Below are 19,850 nucleotides of genomic sequence, written 5' to 3' on the forward strand. Positions count from 1 at the left end.
TTTTGTATCATTTGTATAAATATTGAAATGATTACAGAAATTCGTAACTTTGCTGTCTAAAGCCCCTTTCAGTGGTGACGGCATCCGTCGGCTCCTTGTCCGAATCGACATGCAGGTCACCTGTGTGTAAAAGGTAGTGCGCCAGCCTGGTTAACACTCAGGTATCACTTTGAGCGCGCACACACACACACGCACACACACACACACGCGCACACACACACACACACACACACACACACACACGCACACACACACGCGCGCACACACACACACACGCACACACGCGCACACACACACACACAGAGCATGCTGTTGGCAAGTTTTCTACACAGTTTGTAATCTGCTATACATTGAAAATATTCTTCTATGGTGCATTTTCATTAATCCCAAGTCAGAAGGGATGTGTTTCGGAGCCTGTGTAGGAGGGATGGGGAATCATCAGTCTTAGCAGCACCATGCAGCACACAAAAGTGACCTACAAAATGGGGGGTTAGCCATCCTTTTTTAAAGAGACTAGTGAAGCCAGGAATTTTAAGTCTGAAAAGGGCTTTATACATAGTATTCGCAAAAAAACCAAAAAACAAACAAACAAAAAAAAACCCAACACACACACACACACACACGGTGAGGAAATCAGCCCAATTTGTCAAATTCAGACTGAATTCTCCAACAGGAATCTCCCGGACTTGGACGTGTATCCGACAGTAGCCGTTTTAAAAAAAAAAAAAAAAAAAAAGTAATCTTCACCCACCAGTCTGAAGAGCTAAATTCCAAAATGAGACGCACACATTTGGGTAGGAAGTGAAATTGTGAAATTTACAGCAAACGTGTGAAAGCATGATAGTTTGTAATTCTACACCTTGGCCAAGAGATTGCTGACAACTTTATAAACATGTGACATTCACAAATATTCTCCCAAAAACAAAAAAACGTTAATGTAAAAGCATTTTGGAATAAAGCTCTTCTTCAATACGCCCAAGTATTATACTCACACCTAAAGCATGTTTCATTTGATTAGGGAAAAAAAAACAAAAATCAAAAAAAAAAAAAAAAAAAAAAAAAAAAAAAAAACAACAAAAAAACTATTTCACTTTATATTAAGGCATCCAACATGCATCAGCGTATCCTTCCATAAAAGACACCTGCATTCGAATGCTTAAAAACATTTCAAAACAATGTAAAATGTGTCAAAGTGCGGTATGCCAAAGATTCTACTTCCCTCAGCCTCTTTTTGCGCTGCCTATTTGGATTGTCGTGAAACTATGAACATGAATATGGGAACAATTCAACAGCCCTATTCTCTCCAAAGTACCTCCTTTTATATCCCAAAGTAGTGAGTAGACAAAACTCTTCATTTCACCCTTCTGTGGCAATTAAAAAGGGTGGCGGTTAAGACCAGTTCTTTCTCTCCCAATGATTTAGTCCAGTCGTATTTTATCCAAGCAATCTTTGCCCTAAAAGTGAAAGTAGGCGTGAGAAAAACAATTCCACAGGAGCAAAGTGGGAGTTATACATGTCAGCATTTCCATGTTATCCCAAAAAGTGTTTCCCAAAAATCCCCCCATGGCCTCTGCCAAAAAAAGAAAGAAAAAAGAAAAAGGAAACACTTGCATCAGTTTTTAGGGTACAACAGCTCAAGCGTGGCAAGCTGAGTGCCTTTACAAATTATAGGAAGGTCATAGAAGTAAGGTAATACATAACCACAGGGTTAGGACCAAAAATGTCTGGATAAAATGAGGATTAAGGGAACTCTGAGGAGGGTGGGGGTGTTATCACTTATCAGACAGCAACTGATTAAGTGACAAGCAGCAAGAAAAGAGTCTGCTGTTGTATTTGATACCAGGTGAGCTCTACAGATAACGGATATCAAGTCAGTGTAGGTTGAGCAAAGGATAGCGGGTGCAAGGGGGGAGCAAACATCAAAAACTAAAGAATATTAGTTTTTGAGGATTAGTGCTCAAATCTGTTTATTAAAATCTGAGGAGCCCAAATGGGTCCAACAATAGTCAGTGTGCAGACCAATCCTGATCTGAGTCTTTAACTGTTGCTGGTGGCCATCGCTGGAGGCAACTCGATTATTATCTCCCCTTCAGAACCACCGCCAGAGCTGGTTACAGTAGTGGAAAGAGCAGCACTGCTGGTTCCGCTCTTGTTGACGAGCGCCGTCGGCTGGCCAAAGTTAGTGGTTCTCAGGGTTGCCAGGTGACGCGGAGAGAAGACGTGGGCCCTTGCTGCAGCCCGGGATTCAAATGAGACGTTGCAAGCATCACAGCGCCCCGTCAGGGTCTCCTTTGGCACCGGCTGACCGGGCACTGGGGAAGCTGGAGGTTCGGTAACCATTAGCTGAACAGGCTTGGGCAGGATGGGTCGATTGGCTTTGAGAGCGCTGTACTGCAGGTAGCTTCCTGAGCTCATGTCTACCTTCCCGCCTGAAAGAGGAGACTGAGAATCCCACATTGGAGTGTGGAGATGCAAACAGAGAAGGAAAGGAGGTATGTTTAATGTTCAGAGTTTTAAAATGAACAAAGCAAAATTTAGGCTGTCTGGATATTTGCTGAGGACAAGTTATCAAGTTTCCTTAAATTTGAGCAATATTACCGAACTCAACCATATCAGCAACCTTATGTGTATAAAGTGGTAATCCCAAAAGACAAGAGTCAAGCAAGCTTGTCATTAAAGTAGTGAAAGCTAGTGAGGGAATTTGGAGCTTTTATTTGTCAGATATTTTTAAGTAGGATTACTGAAATACATGCCCATTGCTTTACTTTATCTATTTATGTCTCAACTGATTTTCCAGGGTAGAAATGGTTGAATGTAATACTCCAACACCACCTCTAAAACCGCACAGCAGACCGAAATAAAACTCTGATTCAACATATTTTTAAAGAAAAGCATGTGTTCCTACTCTCTGCATTACATTTGCAAATATAAACAGTAAGTTTGTATTTTTAACGATGTATCAATAAAAAAAAGAGGGAAAAAAGTTGTTTGTTTTTTTAATGTCATTCTCATAGAAAAACTTGTCAGCTTACCATTTTCTCCTGCTGCAGCCTCCAGCGCTTCTCCTTCGCTCTTGTGTTTTGGAACCAAATCTGCACCACCTTGAGCGGCAGGTTGAGCTCAGTGCCAATTGCCTCGCACTCCATGGCGTTGGGATGGGCACAGGTCTCGTAACATGACTGCAGAATGGACAGTTGTAGGCAGGACAAATGAGTGCGTGGTCTACGGCTGGATGAGTGGGGCAGAAAGCTGCTTTCTGTTGGGCTTGATTTAGCTACACATGGGGTGGAAGGGCTGGCCACTTTGGCAGAACTAGGGGTGTTAGGGCTGACTGGTGCAATGCTGGGGGGGGGAGGAGGGGGGATGGTACGAGGAGCTGTGTGCGTAGGAAGAGCCAGTTGTTCTCTTGATAGAGTGTTGATCTTAATGGGGACTTTGGAAGTCCAGTAGTTCAGCCCATTCTGTTTTTGTGGCACCACTGCTGTGGCTGAAGGCCTGTTGTTGATGGGAGTTGTGGGGAGCTTCGGCACCATGCGGTTAGTGGTTCCTGGTCCAAGACCAATCTCATTTTCGTTATCCCGCTCCTCATCGGTCTTTTCTTCCTCACTCTCATCTTCTAGCTTTCGTTTCAGGGCTGGTCGTGGGGCAATTGGAATCAAATCCTTGGGTGGCACCAAGAGGACAGGGGTATTTGCTTTGGGTGCAACTTTAACCATGGTGATGTTGCTGGTGGTTTCGAGCGTGGTCTTTGGCACTGCAGAAGCACTGCTGCTCACAGGAGATGCTGTGGTGGAAGAAACGATCTCCTTCGGCTTTATAGGAACGGGGGATATTTTTTTCATCACAACTGGCGCTTGTTTGGCCAGTTCATTTACAGGCTCCCTCTCTGTCTTGATGAGGGTGCGAACAATCGGAGTAGTTGTAATTCCCCCGGTATTGTTTGTAGCAGGCTTGTTAGTGAATATGGGTTTGGAAAGAGGCCAAGTAAATTTGATGAGAGGTTTGCCAACTGCCGCCAAGGTCCCGTCGCCGATGAATCTGACCTCGCCTTTTCTTTCCCTTGCCCTCATGTTCTGGAACCAAATCTGAACCACCTTCTTTGGAAGGTGAACCCACTCTGAGATCTGTTCAAACTCATGTTTCCCAGGATTTGGGTCTTTGAAATAGCAGCCATACAGAATATCAAGTTGTTCTGCTTGTATGATGGTCCTTGAACGACGCATATCCCGGTACCTTTTTCCTTTGGACTTCCTCTGCTCCTGTTCTTGCTCCCTCTCCTTTTCTCGGTCCCTTTCCAATAGTGTGGTGTTCATTTTTTCTCCAGGCCTCATATAAATGCTAGACTTGGTCACATTACTGCAGTTGACCATGTTTGTAACATTGTTAGAAGAGGGCATGGCAGTAAGAGATTCCGGCTTAACCTGGACGACTACCAGACCTTTGGATGTGGGCCTCAGGCCAAGTCCGTCCAGCAACTGTCCCTTCTGTGCTGCAATTGTATCAGCCAGAGATGAGGACAGAGCAGACTTTGAGCTGTTTTTGCCCATGCTGAGATCAAGAGCTGACTCACAGTCGTCACCATTGGACAGGTAGTGGGAAGTTTGGTTTTGTGAGAAGAGAGATTGCGAGAGAAGAGAGTTGGAGAAGCGTGTGATGGTTGGTGGGTTGGGAAAGATGGGGACTTTGCTTCCATCCCCAACCACCGAAGGAGTAAGGGAGAGAACATAGGGGCTAAGAAATGGAGTAGAAAAGGGAGTGAATGACAAGGGAAGTGAGTGGAGAGCACCAGTTGGGATTTCAGAGGGATCTGCTGCATTGGACTGTGAGCTTGGAGGATCACCTTGGGCCTCCAACTCTAGATCTACATCTGGGTCTTGCCTTTCCTTTTTTAGCTCCAGATCATGTTCAAACTTCTCTCTCTGTTTTTTTCTCTTGGCCCCTTGACTACCTCCGCCATCCTCATCTTCGTATTCATCCTCTGCATCGGAAAGAAACACAGTCGTGGAGCGCAATACCTTTCCTCCAACTGAACCCTTATCGCCGTGGACCTCCCGCTGTGCTTCGTCTTTAGCAGGGCTTTCAGGATCATCTCTTAAAGACCCATTCTGACTTTCCTCATCTGAAACAATGACAGAAGTGTAGACCTCATTCTCTGAATCCGATGTGAGACAGGAATCTCCCTGACCCTCCCTTCCCAACTCCCTGTGTTTGCGTTTCCCTCTTGTACTAGACAAATCCATGGCCTGATTACTAAATGGTTCAGCATCATCCTCACCTTCTGCTATTATGAGTGAGCTTTCCTCGTCATCATAGTCATTATCAGAACTCTGACAATTTCTTGTAACACCGGTCAGCTGTTCCAACTCTGTCGCCCTCTGTCTTTGTTTTGTGTGTCTAGCTTGGGTCAGCCACCTTCGAACCTCTTCTTCAGAAAGACCCACCTCTCGGCCCAGCGCTTCACAGTCCTCATGGGGAGGACTTGCAGCATCAGCCTCACTACGTGACTCAAAGAAGGCCCAGAGAACCTCTGACTGGAACTCTGAAAGCACTGGAAGGTCTGGATAAATGGAATCCACTGTATTACAATGAAGACGATTTTGGCTGTTAGTTAAGGCATTGGTACTTGAGCTGGATTTTGGAGTGCCAAGAGAGCCACATGGGCTTGTGCCTGATTGGGATTTTTGAGGAGTAGAATCAGGACTAAGGGTAAGGTTTAAATTTACAGGACTGAGGCTCGAGTTGCTGGGCACAGATGCAGAAGGGGAGAGGTTGTTATTGCGGAGGCTCTTCTCTGTGCCCGCTGGGGAGAGATTCAGGCTAGCTGCTTTATCACCTTCCAGGTCCAACTGATTTGTTGAGCAGTCTCCATCTGTTGTGCTGTCTTCATGTGCCTTCCCATTGTTTTCATTATTCTCAACCTTTATGTTACTTTCTATATCAGAACACTGTGAAACGTCTGTACTGTTCTCCTCCTTATGTTTCTGGGCAGTACGGTTATGCTCATCTTTGACCTGATCAGAGATCTTTTCTTCAACAGTCTCATTTCTAGCCTCACTTTTTTGTTCTCTCTCACTCTTTAAAGTCTGTTTTTGCTCTTCCCCACAGAGCTGTATGTTTGTTGGAACTCCTGCAGAGGGCCACTGGTTCTGTAAGCTGTTAAGTCTTTGGGTTAGAAGGGCTTGCTGGGCTGTGCTGAGACCTACGAGTGGCACGCACTGGGTAAGGAGCTGGCCCTGCTGGTTCTCTTGGTGCTGCTGGGTTTGGGCTTGGAGCCCATTTAAGATCAAGGGCATGACCATTTGAGGCTGAGGCACAAGCTGAGGTGCAGCGGCACCAGGAGCAGCACTAGCTGCAAACAGGGAGGGGAGGAGGGAGTGTGACAGCGTGTTGGGACTGGAAGTGAGGAGGGTGAGAAAGGCCGAGACCGCCTGAGCTGAGGCCACAGGGGAAGTGAGGAGGGAGGGAGCCACTTGTGAAGTTGGAATCTGCTCGCCTTCTTTCGCAGCAGTCACCATCAACGTCCCAGGAGCAGCACAGTTGGTGGAGGTAGCTGACTGACTGCTTCCACTTTCCGACGTGGTAACTACTGGGTTGGCAGCGCTGCCTCTCAAACCAGCAGCAGCCACTGCGCTGTTTGCAGCATGTGCAGCAATTCCAGCATTTCTGCTGCGGGTCTGGTGCAAGACAGATTTCATATGGCTCTCAAGGGTGATGGCATGATTGTAGGAGACTCGACATACAGAACACTGGTAGGGTTTGTTTGATATATATGGCCGAGACAGGATTGGAACTGAAGGAGTTTGGGGACTACTTTCTGCACCTTGTTTTCCAGAGCCTGTTGTCATTCTCTGAATGTGGGATGCAGAGTTGTAATGAACACTCAAGGCAGTTCTGCTGGGAAAACTTTCCAAGCAGGCATTACATTTGAATGAACGGGTGTTATTTTCAGCTGGCACACAGTTTTTACCAACTGACTTTTCACTAGCGTCTGGGATTTCTGTGTTTTCAGTTGCATTTTGCTGTTTGGCTCCTGTAAGTGGATTTCCCTCCTCTTCTGGCTCGGCTTCAGCTTCACCTCCCTCCTGTTCCATTATTCTCTCTTCCTCCATCTCTTTGTCTCCAAGCGTCTGGGTAGCGTCTGAACTCTTGATAGATTTGCAGGGGTCTGAAGTGATGTCTTCAGCAGGCTTCAGTTGTGAAGACTCAGCATCTGATAAGATAAATACACAATGAACAATCAAAATCAAATCAGTGGTGTAGTAAACAATAAATGTACATATACAAATTACATGCCGTATGTAAAAGTGAGAGGATTTTCCACTCCAAAAGCATGCTCTAACCTTACTCTTCGAGCCTCCTTTTGTCTTTACATAGTTTTAAAATAGATTATCACCATCAATCAGTAAAGGTCAACCAAGTTAAAGTTGTTGAGATATCCAATTAGTGCGGTTACGACAACAACGGGCATGTGTTATTATCCTTTCAATTTTATAGTTTACTTCTCATGTGTTAATTACAAAAACAAGCATCACTCTCACCTGAGGACTTGTGAGCGCCTTTGTCCTCGTCTACACGGGCAGCCCGTTTTAGAACAGCCTGATAACAGAAAAGGAGAGAGTCAGCAAAATTTCCATAGCAAACTTGACTGCGGAATGGCTCTTTCGAGATGAGCTGAATGCTATAATGTAGCTTCTGTGAAGCACAACATTTGGGTGTGACTCATTGATGTGTGGTTATATTACACATAGCGAGCCTGCCTTTAATTTGCAAATTACCCTTCAGGCATAAATTAAGTAGTCTTTGATCAATTGAGCCACCAGTAAAATTCCCTTCATTTCTTAACATTATACACAACTAAACCATCGTGGTTCTTTACAGACTGTTCACAGAGATGCTTACTTTTTCAAATGTGATGGCTACTTAAATACTTTCAAAGTGACATACTCGGTAACAGGCTAAGCCAAACAATGAGATGTTCAAACTATTTAAACAACGATCACAGTCCTGACTACACAAAGGGGATATGCACAAACAAGTCATGAAAACAGAAATTACTTTAATCACATTTTAAACTACTATTAATTACAGTAGTGTGCAAAAGTCTTGCGCTAACACAGATGAAAATATCAGTTTAAAGCAAGTTTACACAATTCTAAAAAGTTTTAAAATCAATATTTGGTATGACCACTTTTAACCAGTAACACAGCCTGAACCCTTATCATTGCTTTAAGTAGTATTAAGAAATAGTTCTCCAGGCATCTCGAAAGACATTCAAAGCATTTCTTTGGATGTTGTCTGACTTTTTTTTCCTGTTATCTACCAAGATGATCCCACACAGCTTCAATAATGTTGAGGTCCGGGCTCTGGGGAGGCCAGTCCATGACTGAATGTTTCTTTGTGTTCTTCTATCCAAATATTACTTCACCGGCAGTGTGTTTGGGATTACTGTCATGCAGCAAAAATTAACCGCTTCTTAAAATATATTGCATGGTAGCTCAAAAATCTGACATTGCTTTTCATAATTCAATCATTTTCACAAGATCCCCAACACCAATGACTGAAATGCAGCTCCAAACAATGACAGGGCCTCCACTGTGTTTTAAGGATGATCACTGTTGTACTGTCCTAGCCTCCTCTATAAAATACTGATAATAATTTCAGTGAAAAAAAAAAAAAAAAAAAAAAAAGATCTGTTGACACAGATTTACAGTCTATTTGTGTACTTTGTCATACCTCAGCTTTTTCTCTCAGTTTCCTTTACTCAATGATTTTTTTTGACAGACACCCTTCCACTGAGACCATTTCAGATGAGGCTTCAGTGATGGATCAACTGAAGGGCCAGATGCACCTCTCAGGTTCTGTGTCAGGTCTTTACTAGATTGTCCCGCCAATTTCCTAAGGACATGACTTTCAGATGCTATTCATCATAGTTTTAGAAGGCTACCACTTCTTTTGTCCTCCACTTGTCCAGTTTACTCAATTTTTTAAGGGCACACTGCACACCATGCCATGAAGGGCTCACCCTATCGGTGAAAAATAAATAAATAAATAAAGCTGGTTCCTGTTATCTTTGATCTTGGACATTTTTAAATAGTCACCTAAAGAAATGAGAACAAGTGTGTTTTTGTGACAAGCTGCTAGTAACAAAGTGTCTAAAAATACATTTTAAAAATGGTTCTTAGTCAAGTTCTCCGTTGTGTAGACAACATTCAACACAGTTTCATCCCTTCAGTTAGGTGCTATAACAAACAAACAAAACATTTGTTTGTCCATGTACTGACCATTTCCTCTGAAAATGGTCAGTACATGGACTAAAGAAAAGGCGAGTAAAAAAAAAAATTAGCCAATGCTCAAAGAAAACCTTTCAAAGACCTTCAGAAAGTCATATATATATATATATATATATATATATATATATATATATATATATATATATATATATGAATGAAAAATGACACATACACAGAGAGGAGTGACTCAATACTTTGCACGGTACTGCATATACTACTGAGATCTATGTATCACCAATGGTTGTATAGAAATACATTTTTCCTCTTGATTTTAAGTAAACGGTATTACAAATTAAGAATTTAACTGGCTTAGTTGTGTTTTCCATTGCTTAACAATGCCAATTTTCTAATGCATTTCATACTATGCCAGCTACAACAGAGAGGAAACTACAATACCTCAGCACTAAACACTGGCGCACTGGTTTTATTTTAACAGTAGATTACAGTCTATCTCTGACCACTGTTCCTCTTTGACAATGTATTTTTCCTGTTTTGCATTCATCACCATGACTTCTGATACTTCTGTGCTTGCCTCGTCACTTAATTAATCATGCATTTGTTACCCCAGCATTTACAGCATCGACACTAAGGCTTGTGTAACTTTCCTGCCTCAAAAGCAACTATTAAGTTGGATAAGCATCACAGGAAAAAAATTTTTAAGAAGTTGTGAATTTGATTTAAGTTATTATGTCTAATCCCTGTATAACAGCCAGGAAGAAGTGAGATCATTAAACATTATGCACGTAACTGATATATTACCCAATATAATCAGGCTGTATAACAAGAGGAAGGAGGGGGGAAAAACATGAACTCAGCCATAATTTGACATACTTTGGCCATAATGCCATGCCACACTTACAATATCCAGCAACCTGTCGACACACGATGAAAGCACGCTGTGTTGTTGGGTGAGATGTAGAGATAGGGAAGATCTGTCTGATTGCCCTTTTTGGCACAGGGGGCACAACCACTCTGCCACCCCATTCCTTTCACTGCACACCGCCTCTCCAGACTCCTCCTAACAAACACAAATAGACGTTTGAGAATCCTGCCCTTCAGGAGTGGTTTCTTTGCGAAAAAGAAAAACAAAGCAAAACAAAACAAAAAGAAATGATGCATAAAGTATTTCATAGAAAAAGAAAGAAATTAAGATGTGATGCAATAACTGCAGTTTATGAAAGAGACGGACCAAGCTCAAGGAGGGAGTTAGACACAGACCAAGACAAACTGTTACTGGATGAATATCCACGTCAATAAATCTAATCACAAATAAGTACCTCAGTGTCACAAGAGTTGCACTTCTAACTTTCTAAAGAGATTGCTATTATTTGTCCACAACGACCAATTACACATCAACTCAAACTGTTTAAGTGGCAGCTTTGTAATGTAAATGAGTACACCTCACACTCGTAGATGAATTTACAAGGCACTGATGCGAACTCAAAGTTGCTCCTGGATACAAGATCGACTTAATAAACATATCTTTGTTGCCATTCTGACAATAAATCCGTACATACAATACCGAAATAAATGCAGAATAACCAGAGGAGCACACTCGATGCAAATCATAACATGCACTGCCCGAATTTACAAGTACACTGTCTCTCAGATCACAAATATCCCCACTGGTTTTGACTAATACGAGGAGCATGTGCCCAGCATACTGCATATATTCTGATACCACACTGTACTCGCTCACCGTGCAGGATTAAAAAAAATAAATGAAATACTCGGGCTCACATACAGTCTTAAGGAAACCAAACAAACCGCTGGTAGTGTGAATATTACCACAGAGCTTTCATGTATACTTCGGCTAAAATTCACAATCAAAGGTGCAGCGGAAAAACACGGGAATTCGTGCCCATGAGGAGAAATACCAACACAGCTCCCATCCTCACTTCCTCGTCATGCCAATTAGCAAGCTAGCAGGGTTATATGACCAGATAATATTTCGACGAGTCTACATCTGCAGAGTGTATCGCGTTTAATAGCTCCTAGTCACGAGTTTAATCATCAAAAGCAGAAGACCTACCTAAACTGGCATCTTCTTGGCCGTAGTTGGCTAATTAACGAGCAGCCTAATTAGCTATGCCGAGCAGAGACGAATCAATTAGCTAGCAAGCTAGGCGCTGTGAAGCCCCCCCTGTAACGTCGCATTACAGTGGTGTTTCTGGAAACGCTGGCTGCCAGTTAGTTTACTGAAAATAAAAACCTGCAGTCACAGCCACACTTCTCCGAAACTGTAAAAGACAAGGCAGGCGTCCGCGTAATCTCGCTCCTGGCTCTCTCGGTTAAGGCTGAGCGATGATTAAATTAATAAACAAAAAGGAGGGGGTGGGGGGCTGTGCTATTAACAGTCGTGTCACTTTGCTAGCTAGCCTGTTAGCAGGCAGAGATAATTAACCGCTCCTCAAACTGTCTCCCAACTGGCCGCTCTACACTCCCTACAAAACTCTGCCTCGGCCAGGTGGGGAAACTGCAGCTTCAATAACCGAGCGAGTTTACCCAGGATAGACGATAGACTCATAGGCTTCATATTAAAATAAAAAACAAAACCTCGGCCTCGAGTTATTTCCTTACCCCTCTGATTATAGGCTGCCAGTCGGGCATCTAGTGTTGCACTGCCCGCCGCCTGCTGCTCAACAGCGCAAATTGAGGCCTAGCCGGACTAAAGCCATTTAATTAATGAACGTGGGCTCCGCTTACAGATGTGTTAGAAGCACTCGCACCCCCTCCTCCCTCGCCGCCCAGCAAGACCCCCTTTTTGGACGCGTCCTAGCGCTCAAATCCATACCTTAAACACTCACGGTGCAACACATGGCCATTTAAACTAGCGTTTTAAGAGCTTCGAGCCGTAATTGGCGAAAGAATTAGACACCGAAAAGCGAGTTAAAAAAGCAGAGTACGTGCGCGGCGGTCGCCTCGACGATGGGGGTGGTGTAGGGAGAGCCAGGCAAAAGAGAGAGACGAGAGGCGAGAGAAAAAAGTTTGGGATTTAATGTTGGATTTCTATGAGGGATCGGATTAGTATGGGGCACGATCCGTCGTTTGCTCGATCCTGTAGCAGTCGCAGGCCACTCTCCCCGCTCAAATCGGCACAATTAACCGATCGCGAATGGCGTTTAATTAAGTTCGGAGCAATTAGCTAATGCGTTTTTTTTTACCTGCATGGTCGCCGCTCCAGCACACGCACGCACACACACACGCTTCCTCTGTGGCTCCTCAGAAGTGAAAAGTTTTCTTGCCTGCCCTCCCTCCCTCTCTCTCTTTCTCTCTCTCTCTCTCTCTCCTGTTCTCCCCCTCCCTTCATTCGCCCTATCCCTCTCTCCTTCCCCTCTTCCCTCTAGTAAACAGACCACAGCTCCCCCCGAGGCTGATTGCTGACATTCAGAGGGGACAGACACGGCAATCAAATCCCTTATGTAACCCCGCAGATATTACAGATAATTAATGTATGTTGAAACACTGATCGCTTATTATTGGGTAATAGAATTAATTAAGACAAAGAGAAAAAGGGGGAAATGGAGGATGAATGATATATTCATTTAGAGAGGTGGTGGGGGGAGAAAGAAATATCTTAATGCTCAAATTACACGGAATGCCCCTTAAATGCGAGAGCTCTTCCTCATTTTCACATTAAAAGGTGAATAATAAATGAGTCCCCATTCTGCCAACTTAGATTGTCACAAAGAGTGTGACGACTTAATTAAAGCTGAATAATGGAGATGTGACCGCGGAGCTTCCCTTCGCCGGCCTCCTCACACCCTCCTCCGCACGAATTCTGACATGTTTTCACTCAAACTATAGGTGTGGCGCACATCAACAGCCGACTATGTGGGATAAATATTTATGAAGCGGAGCGGATTAAAACTGCACCATCTGTATGTCCCCTGCGTTTCTGGGACAGGAAGTGATTTTCCTGAATATACCAATAGGTGTCCTTAATTGCGCCTGTGCGAAATCAAACGTTGCTGACGTGTAGAGGTCGCACGGATTGAGCTTTTTCTCTGATTTCAAAGCCGAATTGTTTGGAGTGAAGGAGCTGATGCGTGAAGGTGTGTGACGGTACACTTGGTGTTTTTTTTTGGAGACTCTGTGGTTCATATTGTTGATTTTGACATGTAGCTCCCGCACGATTCCACAGCAGCTGCACCGCCTGGGCTGAACGGCTCGAGTGTGATAATTAGACCGGTGTAACTTACTAATGGAGATACGTTTTTTGTTATTTTGTAACATACATAGGTTACATTATAACATTTAAGGACAGTCAATAGTAACTGGGGTGGCTGTTTAAGTGGAAGAAAGTTAGCATATCATTAGCAATAGCACAATGTAAACAACCTTTTACGAGGAAAGACATTTATGTATATAACCTAATTTTAGTCAAAATATAGAAAACTAAAGGTTATATAATTTTCTTAATATTATTATATTAGTATAACTGTATTATTACTGATGCTTGTACTGTATTTCAGTGTAGAGCAGGTTAAATTACAGGCTGAATTTTGGCAGTACTTGCCAGCCACTTAGGTATACCTTGCTAGTACTGGATTGGATTTTTTACATTTAGAGCTGCCTTAATTCTTCATGGCATACATTCAATAAGCTGTGGAAACATTCCTAAGAGATTTTGCTCCACATAGACATGAAAGCATCACACAGTTACTGCCGTTTTGTCCAGCTGCACTTGCGTTCCCCCACATCCCAAAGGTGCTCTGCTGTATTGAGATCTGGTGAGGGCATTTGAGTACAGTAAACTCACTTTTATTAAGAAAAACAAAAAATAACACTTGCTAGCTCGTTGTTCACGCTAAATTCTGACCCCACCATCGAGCAATGGAGGGCCATCAAATTAGTTAACATTTTTCCCGTAGTACTCAGGTAGGCTGTGGTGTTTAAGCCATGTTCAGTTGCTACTAAGAGGTTCAAAATGTGGCAACAAAATGTTCCATTCACCATTACACTGCCAGCAGCAGCCTGAACTGTTAATATAAAGCAGGATGGATCCATGCTTTCTTGTTTACACTAGTTTCTGACCCTACCATCATGATGTCACAGCAAAAATCGAGGCTCATCAGACAAGGCAATGTTTTTCTAGTCCTGTTCTTAGCTTGCTGTAGCCTGTCTGCTTCAAGGTTTGACTTGTTGTGCATTCAGAGATGCTCTTGTGCATACCTTGGTTGTAGCAAGTAGTTCTTTGACTTTTTCCTTCCTATTAGCTCAAAGCAGTCTAGCGATTCTCCTCTGACCTCTGGCATCACCAAGGTGTTTTCACCCAGTGAACTACTTCCCTCTGGATGTTTTCTCTTTCTCAGAAGGTTTTTTTTTTGGAAACCCTAGAGATGGTTTTGTGTGAAAATCCCAGCAGATCATCACTTTCTGAAATACTCAAAGCAGCCTGTTGGCTAATTAACAATCTTGTCACATTCAAATTCACTTTAGTCACCTTCCTTCCCGTCTGTTGCTCTGTTTGAACCCCCAACAGGTCATCTTCACCACCACTCATCAGCAGTGGTGTTACAGCAACATAACAAAACATTTCCCATAACACAGTCAGTCTGTGCTTTCTGCCCACCAATGAGAGCATTAACTCATCATATACAACATACACCATTCTATTTATATCACTCCTACAGTGACTTTAAAGTAGACGTGGGCGTATTTGCAGTGCATTACACTATCACTTTGGATCTCACCATGTTTTCTTTCTTGTTTTTCTTGTTTGTTTTCTTTTAGATGAGTGTTGAAGTGGAAAGGAAATTTTTATGCAATGCCGACACCCTGAAAAAACTGGAGGAGATCGGGGGTATGTGTTTAATTTGTCCGCCACACATTTACACATGAATCCAGTCAGATCGGAGGCATTTATCTGACGCTCTGATCCACGACGAATTATAAACGGCCACTGAAAGGCTTTTCCAGCATTTAATGGCACTAATTCCTGTGGTTGTTGTCTAACTGTAGTGACACTGGCCATCTGTCGTTGGTTAATGATGAAGTTTAATTATCTGTATCAGCCTTTTTACATTTTATTTATTAAATTATCTATTTTAAAAAATCCCTTTTTCCATCAGCAGTTTGCGTTGGCCAACAGCAGATTCACGACCAGTATTTCGATACTCCTGAGTTTCACCTGACTTTGAGGGACATGTGGCTGCGTAAACGTAAAGGATGCTGGGAGCTCAAGTGCCCGACAGCAGAAGCGCAGAGCGGGAAGCAGGGTGAAGCAGCAGCATCGCTGTGCACCCGTTACAAGGAGATAACCAGCCTGCCTGAAATTCACCTGAGAGTCAAAGAGGTCATAAAACAGGACAGAGAGTCAGAGGCGGCCTTCTCACAGGAAGATGAGTCGTGGCTGAGCAAACTGGACCTGGTGTGCTTTGCAGAGTTTACAACAGCACGGTGCTCGTTTACTTTAAAGGAGGAGGGCGTGCAGATCGATCTGGACCAGGCTGACTTTGGCTATCATGTGGGGGAGATAGAAGTCCTCATATCAGAGGGAGGAGATGAGCAGGCTGCACTGGAGAAGATCAGAAAAACGGCAGAAAAGCTGGGTATACGCTCTCAAACATTTAACACATCCACTGCCTTATACTGTGTATTATTAAGCGTACCTGTGAAGTAGTGAAGACTTTTTTCTCTTCTTTTTCACAGGGCTTACTGGAGATCAGCGAGTTAAAGGAAAAATGGATGTTTACCTCAAAAGAAATCACCCTGAGCACTATGCAAAACTGCTTAGTGAACACATCCTGTAAGAGATCATACTGCATCTGTACAAATATGGGAACAAAAAAAGGTCTTATTTACTATAAAAGGTAATATTCTGTAATAAAGTATAGATTTATAAACTCAATTGCTACGTGAACTTTTTGTATGTGAGGTTATGTTTTAGGGGGTTTGGGGATGGGTTTGGGCATTCGATCAGAGTTTATATTAATTTATCGCTAATGATGACAATGTTTTCTTACCGAGAGTAAAGATGTGTACTCACAAAGAGGAGGAACTGGTTTGTGACATGTGGCAGAGGATCTTCTGATTGCTCGGCACACATTTATAGAGTGATGAAACCGTCCCATTGTCTTTTCAAAGAAACTTTCTTCACAGTATTTAAATCTGAATGTCTCACTAAAAACATTTGCACTTGAATGTTCTAGCGTTCAGAATTTGACTTGTTATATGTAGATACATATCTTTTGACGTATGCCATGCTTTGCAAGCAGTCACCTTTACGAGAGACTGTTTTTGGAGGCACTAATTAGTTTGTCATGTCCACGTCGTTATTAAGTAACTATTAAGTAATTACACAATGATAAATGAATACCTACAGTTGGTTGTGTGTATGTGGGCGGAGGGTGCAGCTATGTTTGTATTCCTGTCTGTATGAGAACATTTAGTGACATTAATCCATTGTCCATCCTCTTAATCCTAAAATAAACCATCAGGTGCCAAACCCTACCCAAATCCTAGTTTTAACCCTTAAAACCCAAATTATAACCCCAACAAAACAAAAGCCTCCTGTGCACAGCCACATCTCAAACAGGCACAATCACACACATTTAGTGAGTGTATCCTTGTAGCTGCACTCCTTCCAAAACAGTAACTTCCCTGCATGTTGCACGTTCAGGTCACACCTGTAAGTTGGAGCTATGGATAAATAGGGTCCAAATAGCCTGTTTTAGATCCAATTTAAGACCCAGGAAGCACAGAACAGGTTGCAAAGAACAGAGTGAGGACTGCAACCTTTCAACTAAACAAAAACATGTTCTGCTACTTAAGTCAAAATAGCTATTGCGCAGCATCTTGATTGTCCCAGAAATATTTCCTCCTTCAACCTATTGTTTACATTTACAGTTACATGCATTGTTAGAGTTATTATCATCTTAAATCTGATCATGAGAAAATGTTTGCCTGCTTCAGAGACACACAAGGGGCTGCACTGAGCGTGTTGTTCACGGTGAGAAAAAAAAGTGCTCCAGTGATGTCATTAAAAAGCTTCCCGCCTCATGACTATCTGTTTGTTTTCTTCAAAAAGATTTCTTTGTTATGATGTGTACCAGAGATTAGATAGAAATCAGTCAGTTCAGTGATGGTTACAGAAAAAGGAGGGGAAACACACAGTTAGAGGACAAACTGTGACTTTAAGTTTGGCTCTTTAAGCTCCATCACTTCTGTCTGTTAACGACAACATTTCTAATAGTCCTGTGCAATATCTACTTAATGGTGATATATTCATTAGCAAGAGGAAAACACTGTATATTTTAAGCTACAAAGAAAAATTCATGTTCTTGCACGTCAGCTTGTATCAATGATAAATTACCAGAGTCATCCATGGATAATCCTCTTTCGTTTTGGGTCATGTCCAGTCAGGTGGATGCAATGGAGGAGGATTCTCAGAGGTGTAGACTGGTTCTCCTGCACCTGTTGTAGGCAGATCCACCTGGACACCTGGAATTCACACCACACACACCATGGCTTCTGCTGTGCACAGACAGCTGGTCTTGTTCACAGGAAGACTGCACAGGAGGCCAACTTCATGCAGGAGTTGTTACACAGGCAGTCCTGTGTCATGCAGAATGTAGATGATCCCTTAATTTAAAAAGAAAACAACCCATCATCATCTACCAATCAGACATGCAGTGGATCGATTCCCAGCTAAAAAAGTATCCTTGAGCAAGTACTAGCCCTTTGAGTTTCCCCTGATTCATCCATCAGAGTGTGAGTGTGTGAAAATGTTAGCTAAAGGTGTGTAGGTATAGATGAAAGCACTGCATGACGCTGTATGTGACTGGGTGAATTAGATTTATTATACAAAGCACTTTGAGTGCTCAAACTGAGTAGAAAGTTGCTGTATAAGCACCAGTCCTGTTATCAGGGGCGGATCTAGGGGGAGGGGCTTTGTTTTCTTAGAAGAGATAACGATATAATAATTAGTTATTATACCTCTGTACCATTTACAGAGGTATGTGCTACCCTGTGTAGATCTCTTGCTCCTCCTTTGTTCTCACATGTAAAATTTTCTAGATCAGTCACTGCCTGTTACCACTTACAGTTTCCATGTACAGTGATCACAACAGAAGTCTGAATGTTTCAAACTGCAACAACACTTATTTAATGGACACCACGGCCCATAAGTCAGGAGGTCATACTTGTAGCAAAGGAAACACAGAGTAAACCTAAGGCAGTCTGCATACGCTTACAATGTGATAGATGTTGGAGCAGAAATTTATTAGCCATACATCAAAACCAAGAGTAAATTCTGCTGAGGTTGTTTGCATTTTATATCTGGTGAAAAAATATGAGTGGTTCACTCCTATAGGCAGTTTAGAGTCACCAATCATCATTTAAAACAATAACTCTTAAAGCAGTGATTATTAAATAATGGATGATTCCTAACAATATTATAGCCTGTATCCGAGGCTGTTTTGTGCCTATAAATGTCCCTCCTCAGATATAACTTGCATGATATCCACTGGTGTTTGGTAAATAATAAAATAAATGTACTGTAAAACATGTAACACATGAAATGAGTCCGTTTTCAGCCCATGGCCCATCTGTAAGTGAGAGGCCCTGGATTAGTGGTTCAGCTGTTGGTATGTTGTTTGAATCTTCCTGTACGCTGTCAGCAAATTGTTTAGCGATAAAGAGCTTGCAGACATGTCATGAATTCAGAAGTCACATGTTGTGGGCTTTGATGACTCAGACCTTCTTCTCTTCATATTCACACATTATTTGTTGTGACACCCTCTGGAACACATTCCAAAATGTAGATTTTAGAGGCTAAGGTAGTTCGGTTAGTTGAGCCCCACGTCCACACAGTGGCCCTGGCAGCCAAATCCTGGGGGACTGGTAGACTGTTTTGTAGGACCTAAATAACGCAGGTGTCAAAAAATAGACGGGTTATTAAATTATAGGACCCCCGCCCTTCGGGAATAGATGACAAACACCTTCTTTACCATGAGCAACCTCAGACTTGATTCATTATGTTGAGGTGACACAGGAATGAGCAGTACAGTCGTTCACAATAAATAAAATAGATTGCTTAGTGGCACTTTAAGTTGCTTAGCTTGACATGTTATCATTTTTAGTTTCCTTCCACTTTACTCTGTGTGCTGTTTTCATTTTAGTTTGAAGAGAAGAAGGTCCCCCCCCACCACCACCACCACCACCAGACACACACACCCAAAAAATAAATACATAATAATATGAAAAACTAAATTTACTAGCCAGAAGAGTCCAAGTCCATTCATTACGAGCGCCTTCAGTGTACGACTACAGTCTAATGTTTATCGTTATGTTAAAGTTATGTGAAGCCTATATGGGCTGTACATGCTCTGGACATATAAATATACGACATACATTACGAAATATTCTAATTATATATTATATATATTCTAATTATATTATATAATCCATATAGATTATATTTATTATATTTCTTTCACAAAATAAAATAATAAAATTATAAAATAATATATTTGAGTAAAAATTCCTGTAGATGGCCAAAAAAAAGCCCCCCAAAAAACATCTGGTTTATCTTCTACTCTAAACTTTATTTAAACC

The 19,850-nt window shown here is 42.3% G+C and overlaps 2 protein-coding genes across 5 annotated transcripts; one reads left to right on the forward strand and one right to left on the reverse strand.

Moving 5' to 3' along the window:
* Nucleotides 1-1,099: 1,099 nt before the first annotated feature.
* Nucleotides 1,100-12,550, reverse strand: zfhx2 (zinc finger homeobox 2). 2 transcript variants are annotated; one of them, XM_026179354.1, is made up of 5 exons: nucleotides 12,455-12,550; nucleotides 10,150-10,308; nucleotides 7,539-7,596; nucleotides 3,033-7,210; nucleotides 1,100-2,442 (listed from the first exon to the last, which is right to left on the reverse strand). In XM_026179354.1, exons 1-5 carry the CDS (start codon nucleotides 12,458-12,460, stop codon nucleotides 2,038-2,040), a joined length of 4,806 nt encoding a protein of 1,601 aa, XP_026035139.1. In that variant the 5' UTR covers nucleotides 12,461-12,550; the 3' UTR covers nucleotides 1,100-2,037. The 2 variants fall into 2 exon arrangements, with proteins under 2 accessions (XP_026035139.1, XP_026035138.1); XM_026179353.1 differs by lacking the exon at nucleotides 12,455-12,550 and adding an exon at nucleotides 11,871-12,075.
* Nucleotides 12,551-13,177: 627 nt separating this feature from the next.
* thtpa (thiamine triphosphatase) lies at nucleotides 13,178-19,447 on the forward strand. Of its 3 annotated transcripts, XR_003273298.1 has the most exons (5): nucleotides 13,178-13,345; nucleotides 15,027-15,096; nucleotides 15,365-15,844; nucleotides 15,945-16,105; nucleotides 17,654-19,447. XR_003273298.1 is itself a non-coding variant. In XM_026179355.1 (4 exons), exons 2-4 carry the CDS (start codon nucleotides 15,027-15,029, stop codon nucleotides 16,043-16,045), a joined length of 651 nt encoding a protein of 216 aa, XP_026035140.1. In that variant the 5' UTR covers nucleotides 13,178-13,345; the 3' UTR covers nucleotides 16,046-16,143. The 3 variants fall into 3 exon arrangements, 2 of the variants coding, with proteins under 2 accessions (XP_026035140.1, XP_026035141.1); XM_026179355.1 differs by lacking the exon at nucleotides 17,654-19,447 and having other exon boundaries at nucleotides 15,945-16,143; XM_026179356.1 differs by lacking the exon at nucleotides 17,654-19,447 and having other exon boundaries at nucleotides 15,368-15,844; nucleotides 15,945-16,143.
* Nucleotides 19,448-19,850: the final 403 nt, after the last annotated feature.

Source organism: Astatotilapia calliptera, chromosome 9 (assembly GCF_900246225.1).
Source record: "Astatotilapia calliptera chromosome 9, fAstCal1.2, whole genome shotgun sequence".
Taxonomy (NCBI): domain Eukaryota; kingdom Metazoa; phylum Chordata; class Actinopteri; order Cichliformes; family Cichlidae; genus Astatotilapia; species Astatotilapia calliptera.

Coding starts and splice junctions, on each gene's coding strand:
- zfhx2 (XM_026179353.1), bottom strand. CDS start 11,900: ATGCCCGACTGGCAGCCTATAATCAGAGGG. Junction 7,211..7,538: donor AGGCGCTCACAAGTCCTCAG/GTGAGAGTGATG, acceptor TTATCTTATCAG/ATGCTGAGTCTTCACAACTG. Junction 2,443..3,032: donor GGCTGCAGCAGGAGAAAATG/GTAAGCTGACAA, acceptor TGGGATTCTCAG/TCTCCTCTTTCAGGCGGGAA.
- thtpa (XM_026179355.1), top strand. CDS start 15,027: ATGAGTGTTGAAGTGGAAAGGAAATTTTTATGCAATGCCGACACCCTG. Junction 15,097..15,364: donor AAAACTGGAGGAGATCGGGG/GTATGTGTTTAA, acceptor TTTTTCCATCAG/CAGTTTGCGTTGGCCAACAG. Junction 15,845..15,944: donor AAAAACGGCAGAAAAGCTGG/GTATACGCTCTC, acceptor TCTTTTTCACAG/GGCTTACTGGAGATCAGCGA.